This window comes from Pteronotus mesoamericanus, unplaced genomic scaffold, assembly GCF_021234165.1.
Source record: "Pteronotus mesoamericanus isolate MK-2021 breed Mesoamerican mustached bat unplaced genomic scaffold, CSHL_Meso_final scaffold_1186, whole genome shotgun sequence".
Classification (NCBI taxonomy): Eukaryota; Metazoa; Chordata; class Mammalia; order Chiroptera; family Mormoopidae; genus Pteronotus; species Pteronotus mesoamericanus.
Window position 1 is genome coordinate 11,650,970 of NW_026555302.1, and position 23,143 is coordinate 11,674,112.

At 49.6% G+C, this 23,143-nt stretch overlaps 2 protein-coding genes across 9 annotated transcripts in view; one reads left to right on the forward strand and one right to left on the reverse strand.

Annotated features, from left to right (window-relative positions):
- The first annotated feature begins 454 nt into the window (after positions 1-454).
- PIGC (phosphatidylinositol glycan anchor biosynthesis class C) lies at positions 455-3,157 on the forward strand. Of its 6 annotated transcripts, none has more exons than XM_054587759.1 (2): positions 455-495; positions 1,534-2,905. In XM_054587759.1, the coding sequence occupies exon 2, from the start codon at positions 1,719-1,721 to the stop codon at positions 2,610-2,612; it is 894 nt and encodes a 297-aa protein (XP_054443734.1). In that variant the 5' UTR covers positions 455-495; positions 1,534-1,718; the 3' UTR covers positions 2,613-2,905. The 6 variants fall into 6 exon arrangements, 5 of the variants coding, with proteins under 5 accessions (XP_054443734.1, XP_054443736.1, XP_054443732.1 ...); XM_054587761.1 differs by having other exon boundaries at positions 473-495; positions 1,511-2,905; XR_008530364.1 differs by lacking the exon at positions 455-495 and adding an exon at positions 3,041-3,157 and having other exon boundaries at positions 503-2,847.
- Positions 3,158-8,819: 5,662 nt separating this feature from the next.
- Positions 8,820-23,143, reverse strand: part of DNM3 (dynamin 3) — a 382,651-nt gene continuing 368,327 nt past the window's right edge. For 2 of the 3 annotated variants that reach the window (XM_054587764.1, XM_054587763.1), the window contains one exon: positions 13,978-17,440. In XM_054587764.1, coding sequence (XP_054443739.1) covers positions 17,371-17,440 — 70 coding nt within the window. In that variant the 3' untranslated portion in view covers positions 13,978-17,370. Of the gene's footprint in view, positions 8,939-9,048; positions 9,094-13,977; positions 17,441-23,143 lie in introns of those variants that run through there. The other variant, XM_054587765.1, reaches the window with a different exon arrangement.

A 23,143-nucleotide genomic window follows, 5' to 3' on the forward strand; every position in this document is an offset into this window, starting at 1 on the left:
GGCAATGCACGGGTCAGAAAGCTCCGGGAGAGCGGGGATTTCGCCTGTTTCGCCCGCCGCTGCATCACCAGCACCTAAAACAGCGCTTGGTCCCTGAGGGACTACGGAGACTATCGAATGGAGGCACGGATGCTGGGAATTCCCTCGCCGAGAGCTTGACTTCACAGCAGGATCTCAGTAACGGAGCCATGGTTGTCCCTCTTCTTCCAGCCCAGCCTGCACCCCAGCCCTTCGGACGCCAGGTCCCCTGTCTTTCGGTCGCGGGGTTGCTGTCCCAGGCTCGTAGCGTCTGGTTCCCGGGAGAGCGACCGGGAGATCCCGCGAACCGCCACGAGGGGCAGCAGCGAGCGAGCCCGCGGGGGAGGGGCGCCCCGGCGCCGACCGTGCAGCGGACCCGGAAGTGCTCGGCAGCCGTCGCGACCCCGCGCCCCGGATAGGGAAGGAGGCGGGTGTCCGTCCCCACCTGGCCGCGCTCCCCTGCGATCTGGCGCGCAGGTGGGTTCCGAGCAGCAGTCAGTGTTTCGGGGCCTCCCTCCCGGCTGGGCGGGGGGCAGCGGCGGGCGTCCTGGGGATACCTTCCCGGCCCCAGCGCTGTTCCCGACCGGTGGGCGGGCGCTGCCCTCGGGTGCGTGGATGCTCCCGCCCCGGTGGTGCCCGGCCAGAGTCACTGCTGCGGTTAGGGCCATCGGATCGCCACACCTGTCGAGGTTTCAGCGCGACAAGTGAGGTCGGGCAGTAGGCGTCCTTCTCACAGTGGCGGGCACGTCTGATTCCTAGTTTTCCCATTGTGACAACCGGGTCACTCTCTCTGATCCCCACAAGACTTTCGCCGGTGTAAGTGGGAGGATAGCTCTTCGGAGGACAGTAACCTCAGTTAAAGGAGGAAGGATCTTTCCTTTCTGGATCCTTGGTTTTGGCTAAATCAACCGTAGAGCTCACATTTATTTCTATGGTGCAGTTTACTGCTGTCTTCAGACCTCTTTAGTAACAGACGTCTTTGAGAACCCAGTGAAAGCTCTGTGTCCTGTGCCTAGACACTGGCATAAGTGGCAGCGACAAGCACGCAGTGACAGGGTTTGGACACACTCCGAGCCCATCCACAGACCTCAGGGGTGTGAACCCTGAGTTAAGAGCTGGTTGGTGGGAGGCGCAGGCTTTGGGTCAGATTTTGCACGTGGCTCTTGCCCTTTATCACTGTTAACTTGGGCGAAAGTCACCTGAGCAATTCAGGTCTCAGCTTTTTTATTAAAGTGGGACTAAACTAATTTGCAGGGCTGTGCAGGTGCAACGAAAGAAGCTAGGTAAGGCACTTAGCACATCCTGGGCCCTCAACCAGGGACAGCGACAGATGTCCACTGTTGGCCGAGGGGCGGTCATTTAAAATCTGAAAGGAAGTTCCAAAGTCCATGATTAGAACAGGACCACCATATACATTTTGCCCAGGCATTTCATAAAGTGAGTTGGTTGGATTTTAACTCAACCCAACCCTTGACCTTCACACGTTTTTTAGGTTCCTGGTGTGTCTTTTTCTAGGAACTTGCGTCTCGTAGGCCTTGCCTGGGTGGCTGCTCTGAAAACGAGGGAAGGCTGGCCCCATATCAGCCGCCACACAGCATGGCATTTCCAGAGGGGCCTTCTTTCGAAACGTGGTAAAGGACGGAAACCACATGGACTTTGGCCTGGGAGGCTGACCTGGCCTGAGTCCCAGGGCAGGGGCGATGAGCGCCGGGCCCGGAACTGACTCCACGGGGGTCAGGTGGCAGAAGGTCCTGTATGAGCGACAGCCCTTTCCCGACAACTACGTGGACCAGCGCTTCCTGGAGGAGCTGCGGAAGAACACCCACGCGCGGAAGTACCAGTACTGGGCCGTGGTGTTTGAGTCCAGCGTGGTGGTGCAGCAGCTGTGCAGTGTCTGTGTTTTTGGGGTCATCTGGTGGTACATGGACGAGGGTCTTCTGGCCCCCCACTGGCTTTTTGGGACGGGCCTGGCTCTGTCACTGATGGGCTATGTCCTGTTCGACCTCGTGGACGGAGGGGAAGGCCGCAGGAAGAGCGGGCGGACCCGCTGGGCCGACCTGAAGAGCGCCCTGGTCTTCATTACGTTCACCTACGGGTTTTCGCCCGTGCTCAAGACGCTCACCGAGTCCGTCAGCACTGACACCATCTACGCCATGTCCGTCTTCATGCTCCTGGGCCACCTCATCTTCTTCGACTACGGGGCCAACGCTGCCATTGTGTCCAGCACCCTGTCCTTGAACATGGCCATCTTTGCCTCTGTGTGCCTGGCCTCGCGCCTGCCCCGCTCCCTGCACGCCTTCATCATGGTGACGTTCGCCATCCAGATTTTCGCCCTGTGGCCCATGCTGCAGAAGAAGCTGAAGGCGTGCACGCCGCGCAGCTACGTCGGGGTCACGCTGCTCTTCGCGGGCTCAGCCTTGGGCGGCCTGCTCTCCGTCAGCGCCGTGGGGGCCACCCTCTTCGCGCTGCTGCTGGTGTCCGTCTCCTGCCTGTGCCCTTTCTACCTCATTCGCCTGCAGCTTTTTAAAGAAAACATCCACGGGCCCTGGGATGAGGCTGAGATCAAGGAAGACCTGTCCCGGTTCCTCAGCTGAGTCAGGGACCGCCCTTCAGTGACTCAGGCCAGCGACAGACCAGCCCGGGCGCCGGGACTCGGCTGGAAGCGGTTCCCTCCTGGAAGCAGCAGGCCCGCGTGGGCGGGGGAGCGCGATCGAGAGCAGCTGCGAACCGAGGGCTGCGGCGGCGGCGGCGGCGCTTACCCCGTCTGCGTGGTGGCTGGGACAGCGCTCGGGGGCCCTCAGGGATGACGGCCCGCACGTAGTGCTCACTGTAAGCAACGGAGCGATGTGGTTTCTCTTTATTAAAAACTAACAACATATCCAGCAAATCGTGTTGTGGTTTTCTGTAAGCAGAAGGCAGGCAGAAGGGGCACCAAGAGAAAATACAGGTGTGTGGGTGTTAAAAAAAGCCACTTACCTACCCCTCTCAAGGCACTAACGCGGGCTCTGTTCTTTATCTGCAGGACCCGCCTAGGACCCTGGATGCCATGTCCGGTTTTGTTGCCTAAAACTACAGAATTAGCCGCTTAACCTTGACTCAGAGCCTCTGCCTCATTCTTAGTGAAGCATGTATGTGTCCTGATACACAGCGAAATGCGTGGGGGCGGGGGGGGGGGGTTCACAGAGGGGGGAGGTCGAGCCGAGCCGGAGTACTGGGAGGTCATGCCTGGGGGAGAGGCGTTTGGGATCAGCCTCGGAGCGGGGGGGCTCAAGCGCGCAGAAGGTGGGTTTAGGGCAGAGCGGCGGAGGCCCCGGGAGCCCGCTCAGCCACGGCGGGCAGCTGCCCCAAGGCAGCTGGAAAACAGGGGAGCCTGCCTGTCCCGGGGGGGGGGGGCGACCGGCCCTCCGCCCCGCGAAGGGCTGGTCGGATTTCGGGCCTGGCTTCGGGTCTCCAGGATGCCAAGTGAGATTCTAACTAAAACCCCAACCGCTATCAGCGTCAGAGGGCCGGGGCGCACGTTTCGTGGCGGCCTGGAGGAAGCTCCCGGAGCCACCATTCACACCTTCTAGGCCAAGGCTCAAGGTCAAGAAAAACCACCACCAGCCAGCAGAGGGCACCAGTCACACGGTTTTACAGTATTTCAAACAGGGTGCGATCAGGGGACTGGGCTGGACACAGTGCCACCTTGTGGGAGTCCCTGATAGTCCCGCGTCATGAAATTCAAGAAGGGTCTCGGGATTCCTGCTGAGCTGCGGTTTAGGAAGTAGCTGAGGTCCCCGCAAGTTCAGGAAACACATCGCCCACTGTGGTACTTGATACATTGTAACAGTTCCATTGTGGGGCACCCAGTGTGTACCAGGCGTGTGCTGGGCACTTTACATACGTTATCTACTCTTAACAATCCTGTCATACAGGTACTACTTTCATTTTAAAGTTGAGGAGACTGAGAATTCTCCCAGCGTCTAACAAAGCCTTTCCTGTCGGCCAAGGCCTGTCTCCCGTTACTTTCCACCTTTCTACATTTTGTGTTTGGCCTCAGGAATTTTTTCAACAAATACTAAGTACTAGCTACACGACGGACGCCGTTTCGTGCGCCTGCGATGCACCCCGTCACAAAGGTGCCTGGCCCAGCAGAGCTCAGGTCCTAGGAGCGGGAGACAGGTAACAGACAGTGGAAGACGGCGATGAGCGCTGCGGGGAGAAGCAGTGGTTTTACCCCCCGGGGGTCAGGGCAGTTCTCACGGAAAAGGTAACATTCCAGCGAAGACTCGGAGCCAGGTCCCCGGGGGGAAGAGCATTTCAGGGAGAGGAACAGGCGGATACAAAGGCCCTCAAGAGACTGAAGGCTAGTGTTTCAGTATTATTTGTAGCTTCAGAAATAGACCGTCATCGTCTGTCACCCACTTCAGCGACTTCTCCCGTCCTGGTGTGAAGACCCTTGGTCTCTCTGGCCCCCGGGTTTGCTCAGGGCTGCCTTCCCTGTGCCTGCTCAGCCCCTGCTCACGGCGGGCGTCAAAGATGGGCCCTGGAGCCGGAAATCAGGGCCGGATAGAAAGTGAAATTTGCTTTGGTTAAAAACAATAGGAGTAGCAGTTTATAGTCTTGACTCATTCAATAGCTGCCACCTCAGCAATCTTAATATACTGAAAATACTGCGACTCAGCGGGAACATGTAGTACAAAAAACCCGAACAAAAATGGGTGTGTATGCCCGTAGCGGCGGTGGCTGGTGTGTCCTTTCAGTTACTCAGAGATGGAATAAATTTACTCTCAAGGGCTGTGGAAGCTTCCCCCCCTTCCCCCACCCCAGTGCTCTTACCTTCCTGGGGGTGAGGTTCATGTTTTTAAAATGGATGCACAGTTGCAAAGGTTCACTTCAGAATCTCATGGAACTGAGCCAAAGATTCCAGTAACAATTTTCTGAGTTGTTTTTTTTTTTTTTTTTAAATAATACTTAACGTTGAGTTATAAAACAGATGTTGGCCAGTACCACATTTTTTCAAAGTCAGGGATGAAAAGGATAGAAGTCTATCATACTCCAAAACCACTGGAAGTGCCCGTGTCTGCAAACAGCGGAAGTCATCTCCTTGTCTCCTTGTGGCTCTCAGCTTTGAGGATGCTTGGAAACACCCCCTCAGTCTTATCTGTGTGCCCAAAGCTCACAGACACGCGTCCACCAGTGAATCGCTGGTGAATGTGCGTGAGGACATGTTCGGGAGCCTTATTTTTCCTTACCTTCAGTTCTCGTTTCTCCATCTCTTAGCTGTCTCGGGTTTTTCCAGCTGAAGGTTGGGGAGTTCTAACAACCTTTACTGGTCCCAGCGGAAGGTGGCTGCGGGGACCTTCTGAATCTAAAGCCTTTTCGTTGGGAGCCAAAGCAAAGTTAACAGACCCCTTCAGTTTCAGTACCCACTGTGTCATCTCAGCCAGCGCCTCGGGGATTCAGCGTCCTGTATCATGCTCTGCCGTTCGAAAGGGACAATTTGGTTTCTCATAGGCTGAAATGTGTTCTATTGCTCCTTTCTTTGTCAAAGGTCAAAACCAGCATGTTCTAGAATGTTAGCACACATTGGGTCAAGAGGATAACCTGGTTCTAGAACTCAAGCAGCTTCTTCAGCACTGAAGTCACTAATGGTTGTCCCTGGAAAAATGACCAAAACGTTCCTATTATAGCAAATGCTTATTTTATTTTGTAAGATACCCTGACCCTGGCACTTCCCTGGGATCCCCGTCACTAGGACATTGTTACGCATTCAGGGAAGCTTTCATGCATAAAGGGATGAGGATGTTTAAGAAATTTTAGTTACTGACTTTTACAGAGAGAGGAAGGGGGGGAGAGACTGATTTGTTGTTCCACTTATTCATTCATTCATTGGTTAATTCTTGTACGTGCTCCAACTGGATATCAAACTGGCAGCCTTGGTGCACTGGGATGACGCTCTGACCAACTGAGCTCCCCAGCCAGGGAAGAAATATTATTTGCACTACACGTATAATGGTTTGTTCCTCCTGATGATCCAAGTCACGGCCAACGCCAAAAAATGCTGTCCTTTTACACTCTCATGTTGAGGGAGGAGGGGGGACAGGGGACTCAAGGAGGGCCACAGCACAAAACTTAGAAATACCACAAACAATAAACACGCACAACCTTAGTGTGACCGAGCTTTGCTCGAGGCTGCCCCGCCCCTCCTTTTCCCTACCTGCCTGAGGAAGGGGCCGGGCTCTTTTGCTGAGCTGGGTGCGGCTGCCCGGGAATGGGTGCGTTCTGCTGTGACTTAAGATTTCCTTTCTCCTCGTTCATGGGGTCAACTCAAGTTTTAAGGTCCCCTAAACTGTCACACTGCATATAAAAATAAGTTCATGTTGAAGGCAAAACGGAAAAGTACCAAACACCTAAAAAGGTGAGCCGGTGAAAACCTTCCCGTTGAGAGAACTTCTGTTTTGCCCTGGCGGGGGGCGGGGGGTGTTCATCACCCGGGAGCACCGTGTCTGTGGCGTGGATGCTGTTGGGTGGGAATCCCATCCGACGAAGGCCCAGGGGACAGCGTCCACCACCTGGGCTGCAGGCGAAGGGGGCAGAAGCCTGCGCGCTGTCCCTCATCCTGCACCTGCCTGTCGCCTCCACGTAGACCCGAGCTTCCGTTCGTGGCCCCTGCTCGTGCCCTTGACTTTCCTTGGTTGCCAGCGCTTCCGACCCGCAGTCCCTGCACTGGGGACACAGGTGAAAACGGACGTATCATGTTATACGACAATGTTAACCTCAGAAGTACCCCGTTTTTAAGTGGAATGCACAGTCCTTAAAAAAGATTTTTATGGTCCGAAGACACAGCACTGCTAAGGAGCGGGGGCGGGGGGTCCTCCACTTTTGAGTGGAGGTTCCAGCCACGAGTCCCACGAAGACTGGGCTCGCCCAGGTAGACACGAAGGGAATGCAACAGCCCTTGCTGACCAGAGACGCCGATTCCTACTCTCCTTCCTGCAGTTTTCTGTCTGAACCTGCTAAGGTGGGGGGCACTCAGCAGTGGTCTCATCCAATAGGGGGTGCTTTTAAATTCTTAGACCACGTACATCTTCAAAAGAAAATTCTGAATTAAATCTCAAACCTTTGGGGAGGGTTCAGATCACAGGTTTGGGAGGATGTAGTATATGACCTTAATAATCATTTTATTTGGATAAATCTTCGGGCTTTTTAAAAAAAATGATAGCTTAAAATTTCAATGTTGCAATTACCATTTGAGGATTAAGGCATAAAAAAACTCTATTTCCCTCCAAAACCTGCAGAGAGTTTGTTCTTCCAGCAGTTGACTTACATCACTAAGACGCTTTCTTCTCAAAGTGGCAACATTTCCTTGCCTCATACTTTTATTCTGAATGATGTTTTTCCCCTAAATTTGCCAAAATACAATGTGTGACATTTATGGGTTGAGGGCCTATGATTTCTTCCATGCTTCTGCATATTTTACCTCCTAGAGTAGTATTTAGAAAAATGAAAACAGCAAAACTTTTTATGCAATAATAATTATTAACGGGATTCTTGGAGGCAGGTTGAAATTAATCAGTTGTCTAGACACCCAGAATTTTTACTGTAACTTTTCACGCTTCTATTGCACAGACATTTCAATTGAAGACAGATTATTCTTCATACCAAATAGCATCTTAAATTTCAATGCTTTGAGAACTTAATTTTTTTTTTCAATTTAAGCTGCTTAAAAGATAAAGTTACGTATTTTTCACCTTACCTGGTTTAACTGAAACAAACTCATTTTAATTTGGGTCTTCTTTAGAAAAAAGAAACAGAACACATTTCATTTTTTTTTTTTTTAGTATACAGAATAAACTTTGTTTTTATTATAGATGTGGATCAAAAATAAAAATTTTTATGTACATAGGACATATAGTGCAAACAAAAGGCTTTTCGACACCACGGACGGACAAGCTGCTGGAAACGAAAGGAGGCAGATGGCGGGGTTAGGGTGGTCGTCCCGGAACGGCAGGAGGGGGCCGCCTGGTGAAAACAAAATAAAACAAAACAAAGTAACAGAAAGAAAAGCACAGATGCAGAGGGAGGAAACAAGGGTTAAATCATAAAACAAATCCAAATAAGGGCATGCAAAATTATCCCACGAAAGTCCCATTCAAATCAGACCCACAAAGCGTGCAGACATGAGGGGACACGGGGCGTCCCGTGGCGGCGAGCTGCCCCCCGACCATCGGGGGCAAGCGAGGCACCGGCCGGCTGAGTCCACGGGGTGAGGAAGCCACATGGCCACGCTCCGGAGAACTGGGCCGAATACCTTTGTAACCCGGGTATTCGTTCCCCATCCCTGACGCTGGGACATTCGTTTCCTTCCAAAGATTTCAGTAAGCTGTGGGGTCTCCACAGGGGGAGAGGGAGTCGATACGGAAATGTGACAGGTGACATTTTTTTCAAGATGGGTGAAATTAGAAAGCGTACGGAGATCATCAGATGAGCTATGTAATCACAGTGCAGAAAGTGTCAGGGTCACAGAAAATGGTTCGCAAGGGAGAACTCCCCCAGGTGAGAACCCCGATGTGCAAGGCCTTCCGGGCCCAGGGGGCGACCCAGGGGGCCTGCCCCCCAAGGGGAGCCCGGGATCTGGCAGCATTTCCTCTGTCTCAGAGCTGGGTGCCACTTAAGCTCTGACTGGTTCCGGCCTGGGTGCGGGGTGAAGGCCGGGGGTGCTGGTCTCCGCGCGCCCCTCGCCTGGCTTGCCCCGCGTCAGGCCCACGGCTGTGCGACGAGGTTCCAGAGGGGCCTTCGTTTTGACATCCGCCTCTGGATGTTTCGCTGCCCGAGATCAGCTCCAGTGAACCTCCAGCGCCAAGCGCAGCTCTGTGGGCAGGTCAAGTGCAGCTTCCCTGCTGGTTTCCAGCAGGGTCTACACATCAGTTTCCTCATTCTAACAGATCGGGAACAAACTCGACATTACCGCGAGCCACCGGTCAGCGCCCTACCCTCCAGGGGGACTTCTCGGGGGCAACAAATCTACAGGTCCGACAACATACTCACTGCCGTCTTACTCTGGTAACACTTCAGTGAGTAGAGCAGTGAGGTCTACAAAAAAACAAACACAAAAACAAACTTCTTTTTCACCTTTTCTGAGACGTTAAAGGAGCCAAAATGACGGGGCTATTTCTGTGCATTGTTTAAAAAAACAAAACAACAACAAAAACAAATGATGTTACCTTCGCCCAGGTCCAAGACCAATCTTTCTCTGGTCCAGTTTCAGCTGGCTACCGTAAGGAGACCCCCCTCCACTCAAATGATAGAGAACTTGTTATTGGCACCTAACCTTTCAACTGCGGGGGTTCTGCCAGCCTTTAGCTGCTGGGGTCCAGGTAAGGGGCGTCCCTGGGGTTTACATGAAGAAAGTGTAATTAAATTCCAGTCAAGCTGCACGAGATTTACCACCTGCCCAGCACACAGAAACTAGCTCGGAGTTCGGAAGGGGCCTTGGAGCGCTGTAATTACCTCGGCAGGGCGGGGGGTGGGGGGTGGGGGGTGGGGGGTGAGCCGTTAAACGGAGCAGCGCGTCCTGTGCTGAGGGGCCACTCTGTTTGCCGTGCCGGAGCACCTTCCTGTTAGAGCTAGTTCGGTGTTCTGATCCAGACCCAGGGCCAGAAACGCCGCGTCCTGGAATACATGGCGCCCACGGCGAGAACGTCTGCTTCCAACCTCAGAAGGACGTCTACCCCTCAGACAGCTGTCTTTCCCTCTTCATGTATCTTGCGTCTAACTTTCCTCTTGGTGCTGGAAAAGCAGTGTTGGTGGAGACGCCACACACTGGCTGAGTCCATTCTGTCATGATCTCAGCAGTTCGGGTTTTGCTATGTCTTTTCTAGAATTTTCTATATTGCTTACACCATGCAGAAGTGCTTGAAAGCAGGTCCTGAAAATGTTTCGACCTTTTATATGAAGAGTTTCAAAAGCACCCCATGCTGTTGCTGCCTCTAATATAGACGTCGGAGTGCTGAACGCGACACCGAGTTGCTAACAAACTTCAGAACTCATCATGGTGGTGTTCACCATATTAACAAACCTACCTACTCAAGATGACGATTTTAGGCTATGCCTTCTTTTTTTCAAATATTTTAAAAATTTTTATTGATTTTTTTTTTTTAGAGAGAGAGGGAGGGAGAAAGGGGGGAGAGAGGGGGAGAAAGAGAGAAATGCCGATTTGTTGTTCCGCCTATTGATGCACCCACTGGTTGAATCTCATATGTGCCCTGATGGGGGATTGAACCCACAACTCTAAGGTGTCAGGATGATGCGCTAACCAACTGAGCCACCCGGCCATGCCACACCTCCCTAAGCTTTCTGGAAAGTAACTTCACAAAATTGCTCAGCCAGAATAGGACGGTGAGGAGACAGGAGAAGCTGTGTGTGCAGAGCATGGGCATACTCTGCACAGACAAGACTCCACTGCGACCGAGAATGATGAGTTACTCCCAACCCCCCGGATCGGCCTCCACGCGGCCATCTGGCCTTAGGGTGACGTTCCTCTGGCAGGACCCTGGGAAGGCCTTCCTTAGAACTTTTTCTTTTCTGTCACAATCTCACAAACCCCCTCTCCTTGCTTTCTTTGCTCATCTTTTGGAGAATTAACATCCCAGAGCAGCAGTCGAGCTTGAAGTCTTGGGCACACACATAGGTGCCCACACCGATAGGTGTCCTTCTCAGCTCTCCTCTGATGCCCTTGAATTTGAAATCAGCCTGCATCCCTTCCTTCACAAGAAGAAAATGGGGGTGATGGAATTAATATAAAGGAGCTCTTTCTTGGAGAGCGGGAGAGAAAAGGCATTATTGCAAATTATCTGGATCCTCCGCACGGCTCGCTAGGGCTCACTGCCTTTTCCTCTCTGACCTGCCTCATGCTTCTGTTCCCATGTGGACTTCCTGCTGGGGGTCCAGACACCCCCATGACAAAGCACCAGAGCCCCAGGACTGTCCTAGGCCATGTGCTCTGGTGGCCATCATGGCCGACAGCCTCTGTTGGGATGGTCGCCTCAAACGCCTTCTCCCTGTGGCCTAAAACCGCCAAGGTACTGTGTGCTAAGGTGTGTGCCCAGACGCCTGTCCCATGAGATGCTCTGTGAACACAGCATCGAGGGCGGGTGACTCTGAGAACCGAGAAGACATGAGCCCTCTGTTGGGGGTTCCCAATGCTGCCTGATGTTTAAGCTTCTGTGTGGTCTTCCAGTAAAAAAAAAAACAAACAAACCAAAAACTAATTTCTAGTCAGTGTTTCCCATTGAACCAAGAAACTCTTCATGTAGGTGTGTGCAACGCCTGTTAAAACCTCATGGAACGCACCTTGGGAGCTTCAGCTGGTGTCTGCTGCACGCGTTCCCACGATTAGGTGGCCACAGAGTGTGAGCACCAGTGCCTGGCCCTCACAGTGACCGCGGCAGGTGCCCTGGGCCGGGAGGCGGGACCGGGGAGACCGCGCCCAGCACCGGAGGTGTTTCCCCTGCACCCAGCTCAAAGATTCCAGCGGAAAAACAAGACCCTTGAAGACCAATCAAGCAGCTCTGTCCACTGGTGCCAGTACTATTTTAACAATACAAATGAACATTTGCCATGCAGTCACGGTGTGGCCCTTGGTTGTGGTGATTTCCATCAGAAACTATTCCTAAGATAGACGTGCACAATGTGCGCGTCCCAGCTCCCACCCCAACCCCCTCGCCAGCAAGAAGCTTCCTTTGCAGGCGCTGGTGTCTCCAGTCAAGGAAGACATTGAGATGGGAGACAGAGGGGACCACAGGGCGGCGTGGATGCGCGCAGCAGTGTCTCCGCTGTGCCCGATCACCGTGAGCCGGTCCTGGACGCGCGGCAAGCAAAGAGCGCTCCCCTGCCCGGTTCCTTCTCGCCTCTGCCGGCGGGTGGCACAGTCTGGGACCCGGCCTGCGGGGAGGGCCCCGTCGGCAAAACTCAGCGAAGAGGCTGTCTTTGTTCTCCAGAAACAGTTAGGACAAGGATGCGTGTAACTACGGGACGCTCTTCCGCTCTCTTAACATCGGGAAACGGAGAGTGGCCACATCTCCCCGCTGAGCCCAGCAAGGAGGACAGCGCCCCCGGCGGCAGCTCAGTATGTTCTGGCAGAAATGCCTGTTGTGGACCTAGCACCTGAGCCAAGTATTCTTCCTCCTCCCCGGGGTTTTCCACGAACACTTCCTTTTCAGGAACAAAATGTGACCGTGCCCTCTGGCGGGTGTCACATCGCACCCCCAGCTCTCCGAGGTTTGGGGCCTTCTCCAGTCCGGCCCAACAATAACTGCAAATCAGAACTAAAATGTCTCCCACGCTCCTGCCTTTGATGGTTCCCGTTTGCTCCCTTCAAAAATCTCATTCTTCCCCAAATTAATGAAAATAATGCCAAATGCTTTCATTTTCCGTGCTGGTGATTCTGGGCCGATTTGATCAAAAGAGTTATACATATTTAGAAGTCTCATAACTTTACTGATATGCATAGAAATGACTCAGATACATACAAAAAAATGAGGAAGGGGGAGTTCTTCAAATGTTATCATTTATTTCAGGTTCAGAAATACAGCTTCACATTTTCACAATAGGTACATATGACCTTCAAGGATGATACAGACTTTAGGACCTGGCTTCAAAAGTTCCATTTACAAAGCCCATCCATAAATCAGCATTAAGAAACCCCAAAGTGCCAAGGAGACAGTGGAAAGTGTTCTGGCTCAAATTAACCAAAGAATCAACAGAGAGGACAAGATTTTGCTTCTGTACACCGCTTCTTCATAAAAAGGCAAAAGAAAGAATTCGATTTTAAAAAAGGGAGTGAAAATAAACACAGACAAGCAGGCAAAACACAGGCTGTACACATGAAATCGAACACAAATCAAGTAATGGTGGAATATTCAGTTGGGAGGAATACTTCTCATCAAACTGGCGGCAGCAGACGATGCAAGAGGGCAGAGTCATTTTTATCATAATTTAAAAAACATTACACAGTGAGCAAAGTCTGAGGAATTCAAGGGTAAACATTAAAGTAATGAACGCCTTGAGCTGAGCCACCTGTGCACCCCAGGCCAGAGAGGCGGGAAGTCTCACCAACGTCCAGTGAGAGCCTGTCCTTGAACTTCCTGACTCCCGTCCGCGCACACTCACACATCCTTGCACCTGTACACCAACAGAGCCGCTCACACTACACAGCTTCCAAACATTCCTAAAGCTCACAATACAGAGCACCTGATAATTTTAAACACACCACCCAGACAGGATGACTTAGCATGAACCAGGAGACACACACGCGCTGTTCAGGACAGGACTGCGCCACCGCGTGAAGCCATCACCGCTTCTCTGAGACCGGCCAGACTCACTCACATCACGCTCTGTGCTCGCAGCCAGCAGGCCTCTCGGTGAAGTGGCACGAAACTGCTGCCTCACACGCTGTCTCCTTCCACGGAGCTCCACAGGTGGCGACCTACTATGGGGGGTTCATTCTCAGCAGTAAGGAGATGCCTGACCTTCCCAATGATTATACTGCTTTCCAATTAAAAAATGTTTGCCTGGCAAAAAGGACGGATGACATCCCTCTAAGGTGTTAAGAAACTCCTCCTCTGCATTTTTAGCCCGTTTACGCAGAAAGATCCACCTCTTTTGCTGTATTCCTGTATGCCTCCACTTCTATTTTTTTTTTTAACAGTTACCATAGAGAAAGGATGACTGCGTAGACCAACTTAGCTTTTTAAGATTCAGCTCAGCAATCCCAGGATAATTAGAGACCCTAAGGAAGGTTTCCAGATCTCACACTTCTGACTGAACTACATCGGAAAGGTTGTTATCTCTTCTTAGACAGCAGTGCTGTGGGCTTAGGCGTAAGTGCCGGCGGACGTTGTTCCACCATGTTTGTCGTGGTGACGCTTAGCTTTGTGCCTCTCAGAATGACCACGACCTGGAGAAACTTCGGAACACCTCCCAGACGCTGGGAGGCGTGAACTGCTGTTACCGCGCATTATAGCAGATCCTCCAAAGCTGCCTCCGGTACTGGCCCAGTTTAAAAAACATATTCATACCCACGCATACAGAGTACACGTACGCATAAATATTTACACACATACACATATACACAGTGCACACACAATCACACTCATGCTTGTGGCATTTTTAACAAGTGCTTTTAGACCTACCTACCTACCCAAAGGGGTACAAAATACATGTACTCACAGAAACAAATGCACTATGTATATACTGTAATACATAAAGACACATGCATAGAAAATATGTTTGTACACAGAAAACATCAACATTTATCACATACTGGTATTAGGTCCCATTTCATACTTGAGAATTATGGTTAACGCTATACTAAAAAGTCATAAAATTAATCTATATGACTACTTTTTAATCCTAAATTCAGAAGGCTTATAGTTACACCACAGGAACTGGTTCCATTATAACCAGTTTTGGAATAGGTGAGTTTGTATCTGAACACCTAGGCAATTTGCTAATAAACAGACCCCACTGCTCTGCTATGTTACAAAACACAGCTAAAAGCAATATTTGGCAGAGTCATTTGGGTAGATGATTTCTGGAAATGCAATATAGCTGTTCTAAATTAACACTATTTCAATAATCTGTCCACAGTTGAGTAAACAGTTATTCCAATTAATCAATAAGCATGCAAGATTTAGCCTGTGACATTGAAATAGATTTACCTATCAAATAGACAGTGTATTTTTCCAAATCCTGAAACACTGTTTTATCTCGTTATACTAGACGTGACAGAGCTCCGTGTGTTACGTAGGCCACATCGGGGTTCTGGGGAGGCTACAAAAGACTTGACGTGGAGCAGGAAACCCTCAGGAAGCACATGAAACGCCATCCCCGTCTGAAGGCCTGACAGGGACGCTGCACTTCAGGCCGGCCACGTCCTAGCGTCCCCGACTTTGTTCACATCGACACGGACGCCTCCCCTTCGCAGGACGCAAACCCTCAGGGAAATGGGGTCAGTGCCAGTCACATGACACGGCACTGTGGCGAACCGAACACACGCTCCACCACGCCGGCTGAAATTCCAGGGGGGCCGGGGCCCGTCAGAAGCAATGCAGACGTGAACTAGAATAAAAACACACCCACGGGAGAGGCAGCTGGGACAGTGGGACTGGGGGGTAACAATCTGAGAGCAGGAGCCACAGAGGACAAAGGCCATTGTTTACGACTGCATTAGATCAGGGGAAAGAAACCCGGAAAAAGAGTCTCCAATTTTCTTTGACACGGTTTGTGCTGAGCTAAGAACACACCCATGGCTGTCCACAATATTTTCCTTGAACAGAAGGACATTTTTGAAATGCAGCAAAACGCAAACCACATAGAGCCCAAAGCCAAACCCTGGAGTATATACTCCGTGAGCTGCCTCTTTCTGAGAATTCAAAGGAAGAAGCAAAGGGAACCCTTAAAAGAGGGGATTTTATAAAAAGATCTCACTGTAGATTATTTATTTCACTTTGGATGTTTACATAACATATGTCCATTTAGCGGTGACACTATTTTTAAAATACAGTGTGTTTCTTGCCCATCTGCTCCCTTCACAAAGTTAATTTTTTTCTGCTGGAAAAAAAAATAAGATATGAGAAGATTTAAGGTGGTGATCTTTATACAATCCCATGTAACTTAAAAGCTGAAATGCCCTTTCTAACGAATCTTGAACTCTCTGAGTTCTGCCTAAGTGGGCTAGCCGTAACCCTTTAGAACAAGTTTAGAACAACGCCATTCAGCTCAGCGAGTTCTCTTTTTAATAACGGCTGAAAGTTTTTACTTCATAGTTTATGGGTGTCTGCTTTGGGTATAAACTACACAGGAAATTAAAGTTAAGTTAACATACAAATCATGTTTGCCGCTTTCAAAGGGAGACACTTCAGTTGGTGAAACCTGATTTACTTCGGCAGAGTATGAAATAGCGTCGCGGGACACCGCTATGCAGGGAAGCCTTGGTCTGCTGTCTGGGAACAGTCCGCCGGCAAAATGCCAGTTGGCTTCTGGCTGTTTCCTACGTGCTAATCATTGGTCCGAGGTCGTCCAAAACTCAGCCTCAAGACTGAACTATTAACCCCCGGGAAGAAGGGCTCTTGTACATTTCAGAAGTTAGAATTTGCCCATTTGCTTTAGATCTCCATGTCTTAATACGCTTCTCTGGAATGACCCGGATCAAGACTCTGAAGTTGGGCAACTATAAAAGCTGTGAACTCTGCTCTTAAACGAAATGACTTTTCTTTTCATTCCGGGGCCCATTTTTGAAATAGGGCTATCCCATAGCAAGGCTTACGAATTATTAAGAAAGCCTAGAATGGATAGAAAGTTACTTTAAGCCTGTTTTAAAGGTACGCTACATTTTTACATAAGGGAATTACGTATTAGAGAAAGAGAGGAATATTTCTGCCCCAACCAACCAAATAAATACATAAACTGGAGTTAGTGTCAAAGTGTAGTCAGCCGTGCCTAAAATTGGGATGAATCTGGGGAAAAAAAATAATTCTCCACGTCAGCCTTCACTGTAACCTATGAGGAGGTGATTATATAAATGAATAAAGAAATTACATTTTCCAGATACTTCTAGCGATGTGATGTTTTGCTTCTTCCTGAATTCTGAAATTAACTAGTCAAATCTGCTGGATGATTACAGAAAAAAACAAGCTCCAGTGTGTTGTTGAATGAGCTTCTAGCATGAAAAAAAAACAAAAACCACACTGGCCTGAGGAGAAGCCTCTAGAACAAGCAATGCATTCACTTTTCCTTTGCAAACTACCTTGCACTTCTGGAAAAGCTTTCTTCTTAAGAAACCCTGATTTTAAAAAATCACTTCCTAGCAGTCTTATGAAATAAAGAGGAAGGAAAGGATACAAATGGGTAATTATGGAGTAGACAGAAACATTAATAATAAACAGTATCTTTTCTGTCAACCAAAACAGAATGTGGGAAAAGAAATATGTATGGCTTAGGTCTAAGCCCACCATCTGAGATCTCTTAAGAATTATACTTAATGGGCTCTCTGGAAGGTAACCTGGGAAACTCGTCCAAAGCGATTTCAGACAGACGCCAAGGGCAGGCAAACGTTCCCCAGAGGACATGGCTGCCGCACAAACCTACCTGGGCCGAGACAACACAGAGAGCCTCGAGGACTCCACAGAGTCAACCCCAGAGGTCTGCCGTCCCAGGAGCAACGCGGAGGGGTGACGGGGGCCTTAGTGAGACGGGGCTACTTGCCTATGGATGTCCGCACATGCGACTACCATGATCGACTGCAACGGTTACCAAGTGTGTGCGTTCGCATGATTCATTAGTCATGAACTGCCATGCCAGACACTTCGTTTAGTCTAACAGGGAGGACTCTAGTGGACGGATTATAGTGGGACGAGTTGGTGATGGGGGTGGTCTCCGGCTAGAAAGAGAGAAAGAGAGAGGTCAAGAAGCAGGTAGAAGAGCGAGCAGCAGGCTGTCCCAAAGACACGGGAAGGAGCCGTCCCCCACATGCTCATGCAGACAGGCCAGCAGGACGGGTCGTCGCCTGTGACAAGTCTAACACTGTTCTCTTTCATTCACCCTGCGTTTTTTAAAACAAAAATGAGGGCTTTTTTCAGATGCAAATCTTTCTGGAAACAGAAGTCCTCCCTCCCAATGCTAATGCAAACAGAAAATCATCGAGGAGCCATGTGAAACACACTGCATGTCTCAACACCACAGTGTGAGCCCATGCAGGTGGCAGCGGGGGGAACCACGAAGGCTTCCTCCAGGAGCCAGTCAGAGGCCTCCCAGCGGCAGGGTTTTGAATCCCCATCTCCCTTAGGTGGTAACATCTTCCTCTTTTTCCCGTCGGGATGTGAGCGATCACCTCTCGCTGACTTTAGGGGTAGCGTCCTCCAAATTGCTCCGTATCTACTTCCGTTTTGCAGGGCGCTAGACGATCAGAGGACCAAGGGTTTTGGAGTTCTCTACAATACGTGCGAATGGGCTCAGGGTGAGCGCCCAAGTACCCGAGCCCCTTAGTACTGAGTATCCAAGTACCCAAGTCCCTGAGGACCTGGGTACCTGAGTGAATTGCATAGCCTCACGTTCCCATCTTGGGTCCTAGGAGTTTTATTACTAGTAGTGATTTTGCTTATTTTCTGGTTAGTAATGGTGTTTTGATAGCTGAGGTTTCTGAATAAACAGACTCAGGGTAATGTAATATTCTTGTACCCGATAATCTCAACTTTAACAAGTAATACTCTTCACTTCCTGAACCTCCACATTTATTTCCTAAGTGTATTAGTAAGTTTTTTGTGTGTAGTTGACTTCCTATGTAGTACCTTGGGGAGTGATTTTTATAATCAACAAAATTCTACAATTGAAATTCTACAAATGTCTTCAAGGAGAAAGGTTTCTTCTCAAAAAAAAAACTCTCCTACTGAATTTTTTCAGAAAGACCCCTTCAGGGATAACCTGGGATTTTCTTCTCTATCGCAAATACTAAATTGATCAAATCAAATGTCCTTTCTCAGGCATGAAGAAGGGAAGTTGGAAAAAGTTAAAGAAAACAATCATGACATGTTAAAAAAAAATAATCACAAAGCTACAAAATAAAATTAGATGCTCAAGGGAACTCAAGAGAAAAATCAAAGCACAAGAGATATTGTCGATTAATGGTAAAAATACCAACCACTGAAGGCACCAACTCATAGATATTAGCAGACTTCCTTTTGCCTCTTGCACCTAAAAAATGCCTGAGTGGCTTAGGAGGAAAGTTTCCTCGGGGAGGTGCATTCCAGTTTAACATCTCACACTCGTCTTATTACTAAGCAAGTACTCAATTTTTGAATGTGTAATGGGCGATACTTTTGAGGCACAGTAACAAAGCTAAAGCGATCAATGCTAGCTGTTTAACTGGAGTAAACAAGCCGGTCATCTTCCTGCAGAAAGGCTACTGGCTACTGTGACCGCCTGAAATGTTCTGGCCATTCCCTGCTGGGGAAAACCCTCCCACAATCCTCTTTTTACTTAAGCCCATGTAGAACACCCCTGGCCTTTCACTAGCGGGGTGCTCCTTTTCATTTAAAAAGGCCACGTTTGTTTAACGAATGTCCTGAATCTTGAAACTGCATCGTTTTCCCCTTTGATGTGATGGTTCTAGAGGCCAGAGGTCATGTCCACATAATGTGTTACATACAGTGTTTAGCATCATGTTACATCTGTGTCCGTTTGTTCATCGACCGGACCTGGCCTTCATCCGCAGGGCCCACCTGGGTGAACTCTTCCCTGCCTGCCCCCCCACCCCGCCCCCGTCTTTGCACATGGCTTCTCTGCATCCGCATGACGCAGCGTCACGCTGAATCCCCATGAGGAGCACGTTTCTCTCCCCCAGGGAGAGATGGGCTATGTCTTACTCATCTTCACATTCCTTCAGTCTTCATCTTAGTGCCTGTCGTCCAGCCCCTGTGTGTTTGACAACTGAGCAGGTGGAAGTTACTCTGAGGGTGAGAAATAACTGATAAACGCTTGTGATACCACGGGTCTTTCCGTGATACAAAGGTACTTGTTAGTAAATGATTGTTATAGAAAAACAACCAAACCACCAAATAAAAAACTACAGTGATGCGTAGGATTTAGACCCCTGGGAACTCTATCTATATAAAGTATTTGACTGCTCAATTCTTTAGCAGATGCTTGAAATGAATACTAAATAGTAGGCTCCCTCGCCTCACAGAGTTTAATAAATTGTCACGTAACTATAGAAATATATTCTTAGCCATTAAGCAGTTATGGGGGACAGGGAGGAGGCGGTGGCAAGGGGATTGGCCAGAATTTGAACTTAAAGAAGGGAAATTCTACTAGAAGAGTCAATAATGGGTTAGACTCAATTAGAGAATTTTATTTGAAAAAAAAAGTGGCCCTTAAACTATAAATTCAGTGACAAGCAGAATATAGCGTGGCATGGTGGGTTGGAAATTGTTTCACGCACATGTGAGAGATTGGACCAAGGACTGCAGCCAAAGGGAGAAAGGAATGCAAACTGGGTTCTTTTCGGATCCTTTTGTTCTCAGCTCAGATGTCTTTCCTCAGCCCTTCCTCACCACCACCCCAATCGCTTCATGATGTTTGTGTACTTCATAGCGCTTAGCCCTGTTTTTAATCATGTATTCATTTTCTAGATTATTGCCCGGGTCTCCCCAGTAGATTCCCTGAGAGCAGGGACGACATATTCTACGTTTATTACATGTCTTTGGCATTTAGTATGATGGGACTAGAAGGCAGTGAGTAAATATTTATTAAATAATAAACAAACAAAGGTATGGGAAGTGCCGAAACAGGGATATTTAGCCAGGTTAGAATACAGGCCATGGCAAGATGAGTATGAGGCCAGGAACGTAACACTTGGAAGCATTTGTTAGAGGCTTACATTTGGGGCATCGAGTTTGTGCAGAAAGAATCCTGAATCAGAAGTCAAAAGATGTGGATTCCAGTTCCAACTGCCCATAGTGGGTTCCAGAACCCACTCAACTCGTCTAAGCCTCAGTTTCCTCATATCTGACACAGGAGGCTCGGACCAGAGAACCTACAATATGCCTTCCAGCTATGCATTGCCTTTACTCTTTATTGAGCACCTACTATGTGTACTGCATTATGCTGCATGATTTTTAAGAACTCAGAATGTGTTCCTGGTGGAAGACAAGTGGGCTACAACTACTAGGCAAGGGGTTTTACTGCAGCACCTCATTTTAAGTGGAAAAACTAGGGCGAGTTTTCATAATTCAAACTCCGAGACTATGTTCTGGGGGCTTGAAAATACAATAATGTCGTCAAAGCAGGGGAATAGAGGCTTTAATGGCAGCATATAAAACTTGAAAGTCGTAAGAGAATGCAGATCCATTACAGGTTAAAGAAACCAGAAATTAAGAGCTGGGGATTGAAGGGAGAACCCAATGCTGGGGAGAGGGGCCGGAGAGAGCTCAGTGCTGTGCCGGCCCCGTAGCTTCTCAGCCATCTCCTCCCCAGTCCTTGGTCGCTGCAGAGGGGACCAGAGAAAAGCGAGAGTGACGCGGCCTTGTAGGCGCGAGTCCAGGCCGGCGATCAGGAGAATAACAGCTTTTGTTTCTTGTTCACCACCGCATCCTAGGACTTAGCATGGTCTTTGGCTCAGAGGGTTTGTTTTGTTTTGTTTTGTTTTGTTCTCAAATAAGTCAGACAACCTGTCCTTTACGAGCTTTTAGAGGAAGTCCCGAGGGCCTTACACCGTTTGTGCACGGCACACCCCAGGGCCGATTGCATGACTGAAAGAATGAAAGATAAAATTTCCATCATGTCCTCTCAACACAGTTACGACATCTTTAAAACACGCCCAGTTTTGGGTTAACGTAACCCACATATGCACTTAGGCATTCAAAAAAAATCCTCCAGGGCCCCTAACCCTTCTAGAAGAAATGAGCATCATTTTATTTCTACAACAATAGCCCCCAATAATCAGTATGTAAAATGCCACTAGCAAGCAAATCAGCAGGCGCATGAAGTTGTTCAGCGTGAATTTTCTTAAGTAATGCTAAGATGTGGGCCAACTTCAACACCAGAAAAACGCTCAAGGTTTACTGTTAAGGTTCATTTCACTGGTCCAGTTCCTAACCATTCAAAGAGTTTCCAAAGACATTCACCTCATAAGACAGCTTGTTTTGGGCAAAGCGAAGCAATTTGTTTTGTACCGCGTTTTCCGCGGCTGCTTTGCTTAGCAACGGGCTTCGCTGAGGAGCCCCTCCCGCTGCAGCGGCGCTGCTCTCTGTTTCCGGACAGGACAGCGTTTCGTGCGGGCGGGGGACGGCCACCATGTCTGCTCCCAGGGCCGAGGGGCCCACGCGGTACTTGAAGCCTGTTAGTAGCTGCAGGGGTGGGCCGCGCACAGTGCGTGGGACAGGAGCGGGTTTTGTGAGAGCGTCAAATGCTTGCACAGGTGGGCGGCACCGAGGGGCAGAAACCAGCTTCGCGGATGAGACAGGAAGACATGGGGCAGGTCTAGCGTCTCTTCCGATTCTCTGCTACGAATGGAAGGACGCAACCTTCGCCCGCTCCCATTGCGCAGGCTGGCCCTGCCGGCTCGCGGGGTGAGGCTGGCCTTGGCGTGCGTCGGGGCGCATCGCTCCAGCGCGGGGCATGGCGAGAGCCACCCGCGCTGCCCTGCCGGGTCTGTCTGCCCTGCTCCTGTCCCTCCTCGGGGCGGGAAGTGGAGCTGTCCGGGTGGGCACTGTGTGAGCCGGACTGGGCCCACGGAGCTCAGGCTCCTGCCTTTCCTGTGCTGACCCGCTCCTCCCGCCCACCGCGTCCAGGATTCTGCCTACGGAGCAGTTCCTCGGCCACGTTCCAATCAGCGGCTCTCCAGCCGGACGCGCACCTAAGCTCTCCGGGGGGCGTGTGCAAACACGGGCTCTGGGGCCCACACAGCGTTCTAACGGGGCGAGAGACGTTGCCAGCGTGTTTCCAGGTGATGCTGATGCGGCTGGTCCTGGGACTGGGCGTTGAAAACCACTGTTCCAAGGCACAGGACGTAACTTTGGCCTGGCTTTATTTTGGCAATTCAATTCCAATACGTTAACTTGTCAGATAACATATGAGCAATAAGAGAAAGTGCTGGGGGGAAAATCTTAAGGATGAAAAAATACTTTGGTATCTTTGGGAATGAGACTTGGGCAGAGGTCAAATCGGTTTTAAGTTTATTCTGTAAAGACTAAGGTACTATGGGATGGCAGTTTTCTTGTTAGTCGTGACCAGAAGAATAGGGGCTTGCTCAGGGGAGCTCATGTTTGCTTCTAAAAGCGGCAGTAGGCACAGGAAGCAAACATCTCTAAATGTGCCCTCCCAGTTCCCATCTTTGGACAGGGTATGGTTGGAGTCCAACCTAATTAGCTAGGTGGACCCAGATGATGATGAAGAAGGAGAAGGAGAAGAAAACCCTCAAAAAAAATGTACAAAGACTGACACTTCTAAAAAAGAAATGATAGCTGCCTAAAAGGGTAGTTATTTGCATAAAAAGAATATGCAATAGGCTTCTTTTATACCACAAGTTCTACTTACTAAATATAAATAAAGTTTGAAAATATCACGGTCTCAAAAATTCAATTTCATA

What these genes read in the sequence shown, in the direction of transcription:
- PIGC (XM_054587759.1), top strand. Translation starts at nt 1,719, where the DNA reads ATGAGCGCCGGGCCCGGAACTGACTCCACGGGGGTCAGGTGGCAGAAG.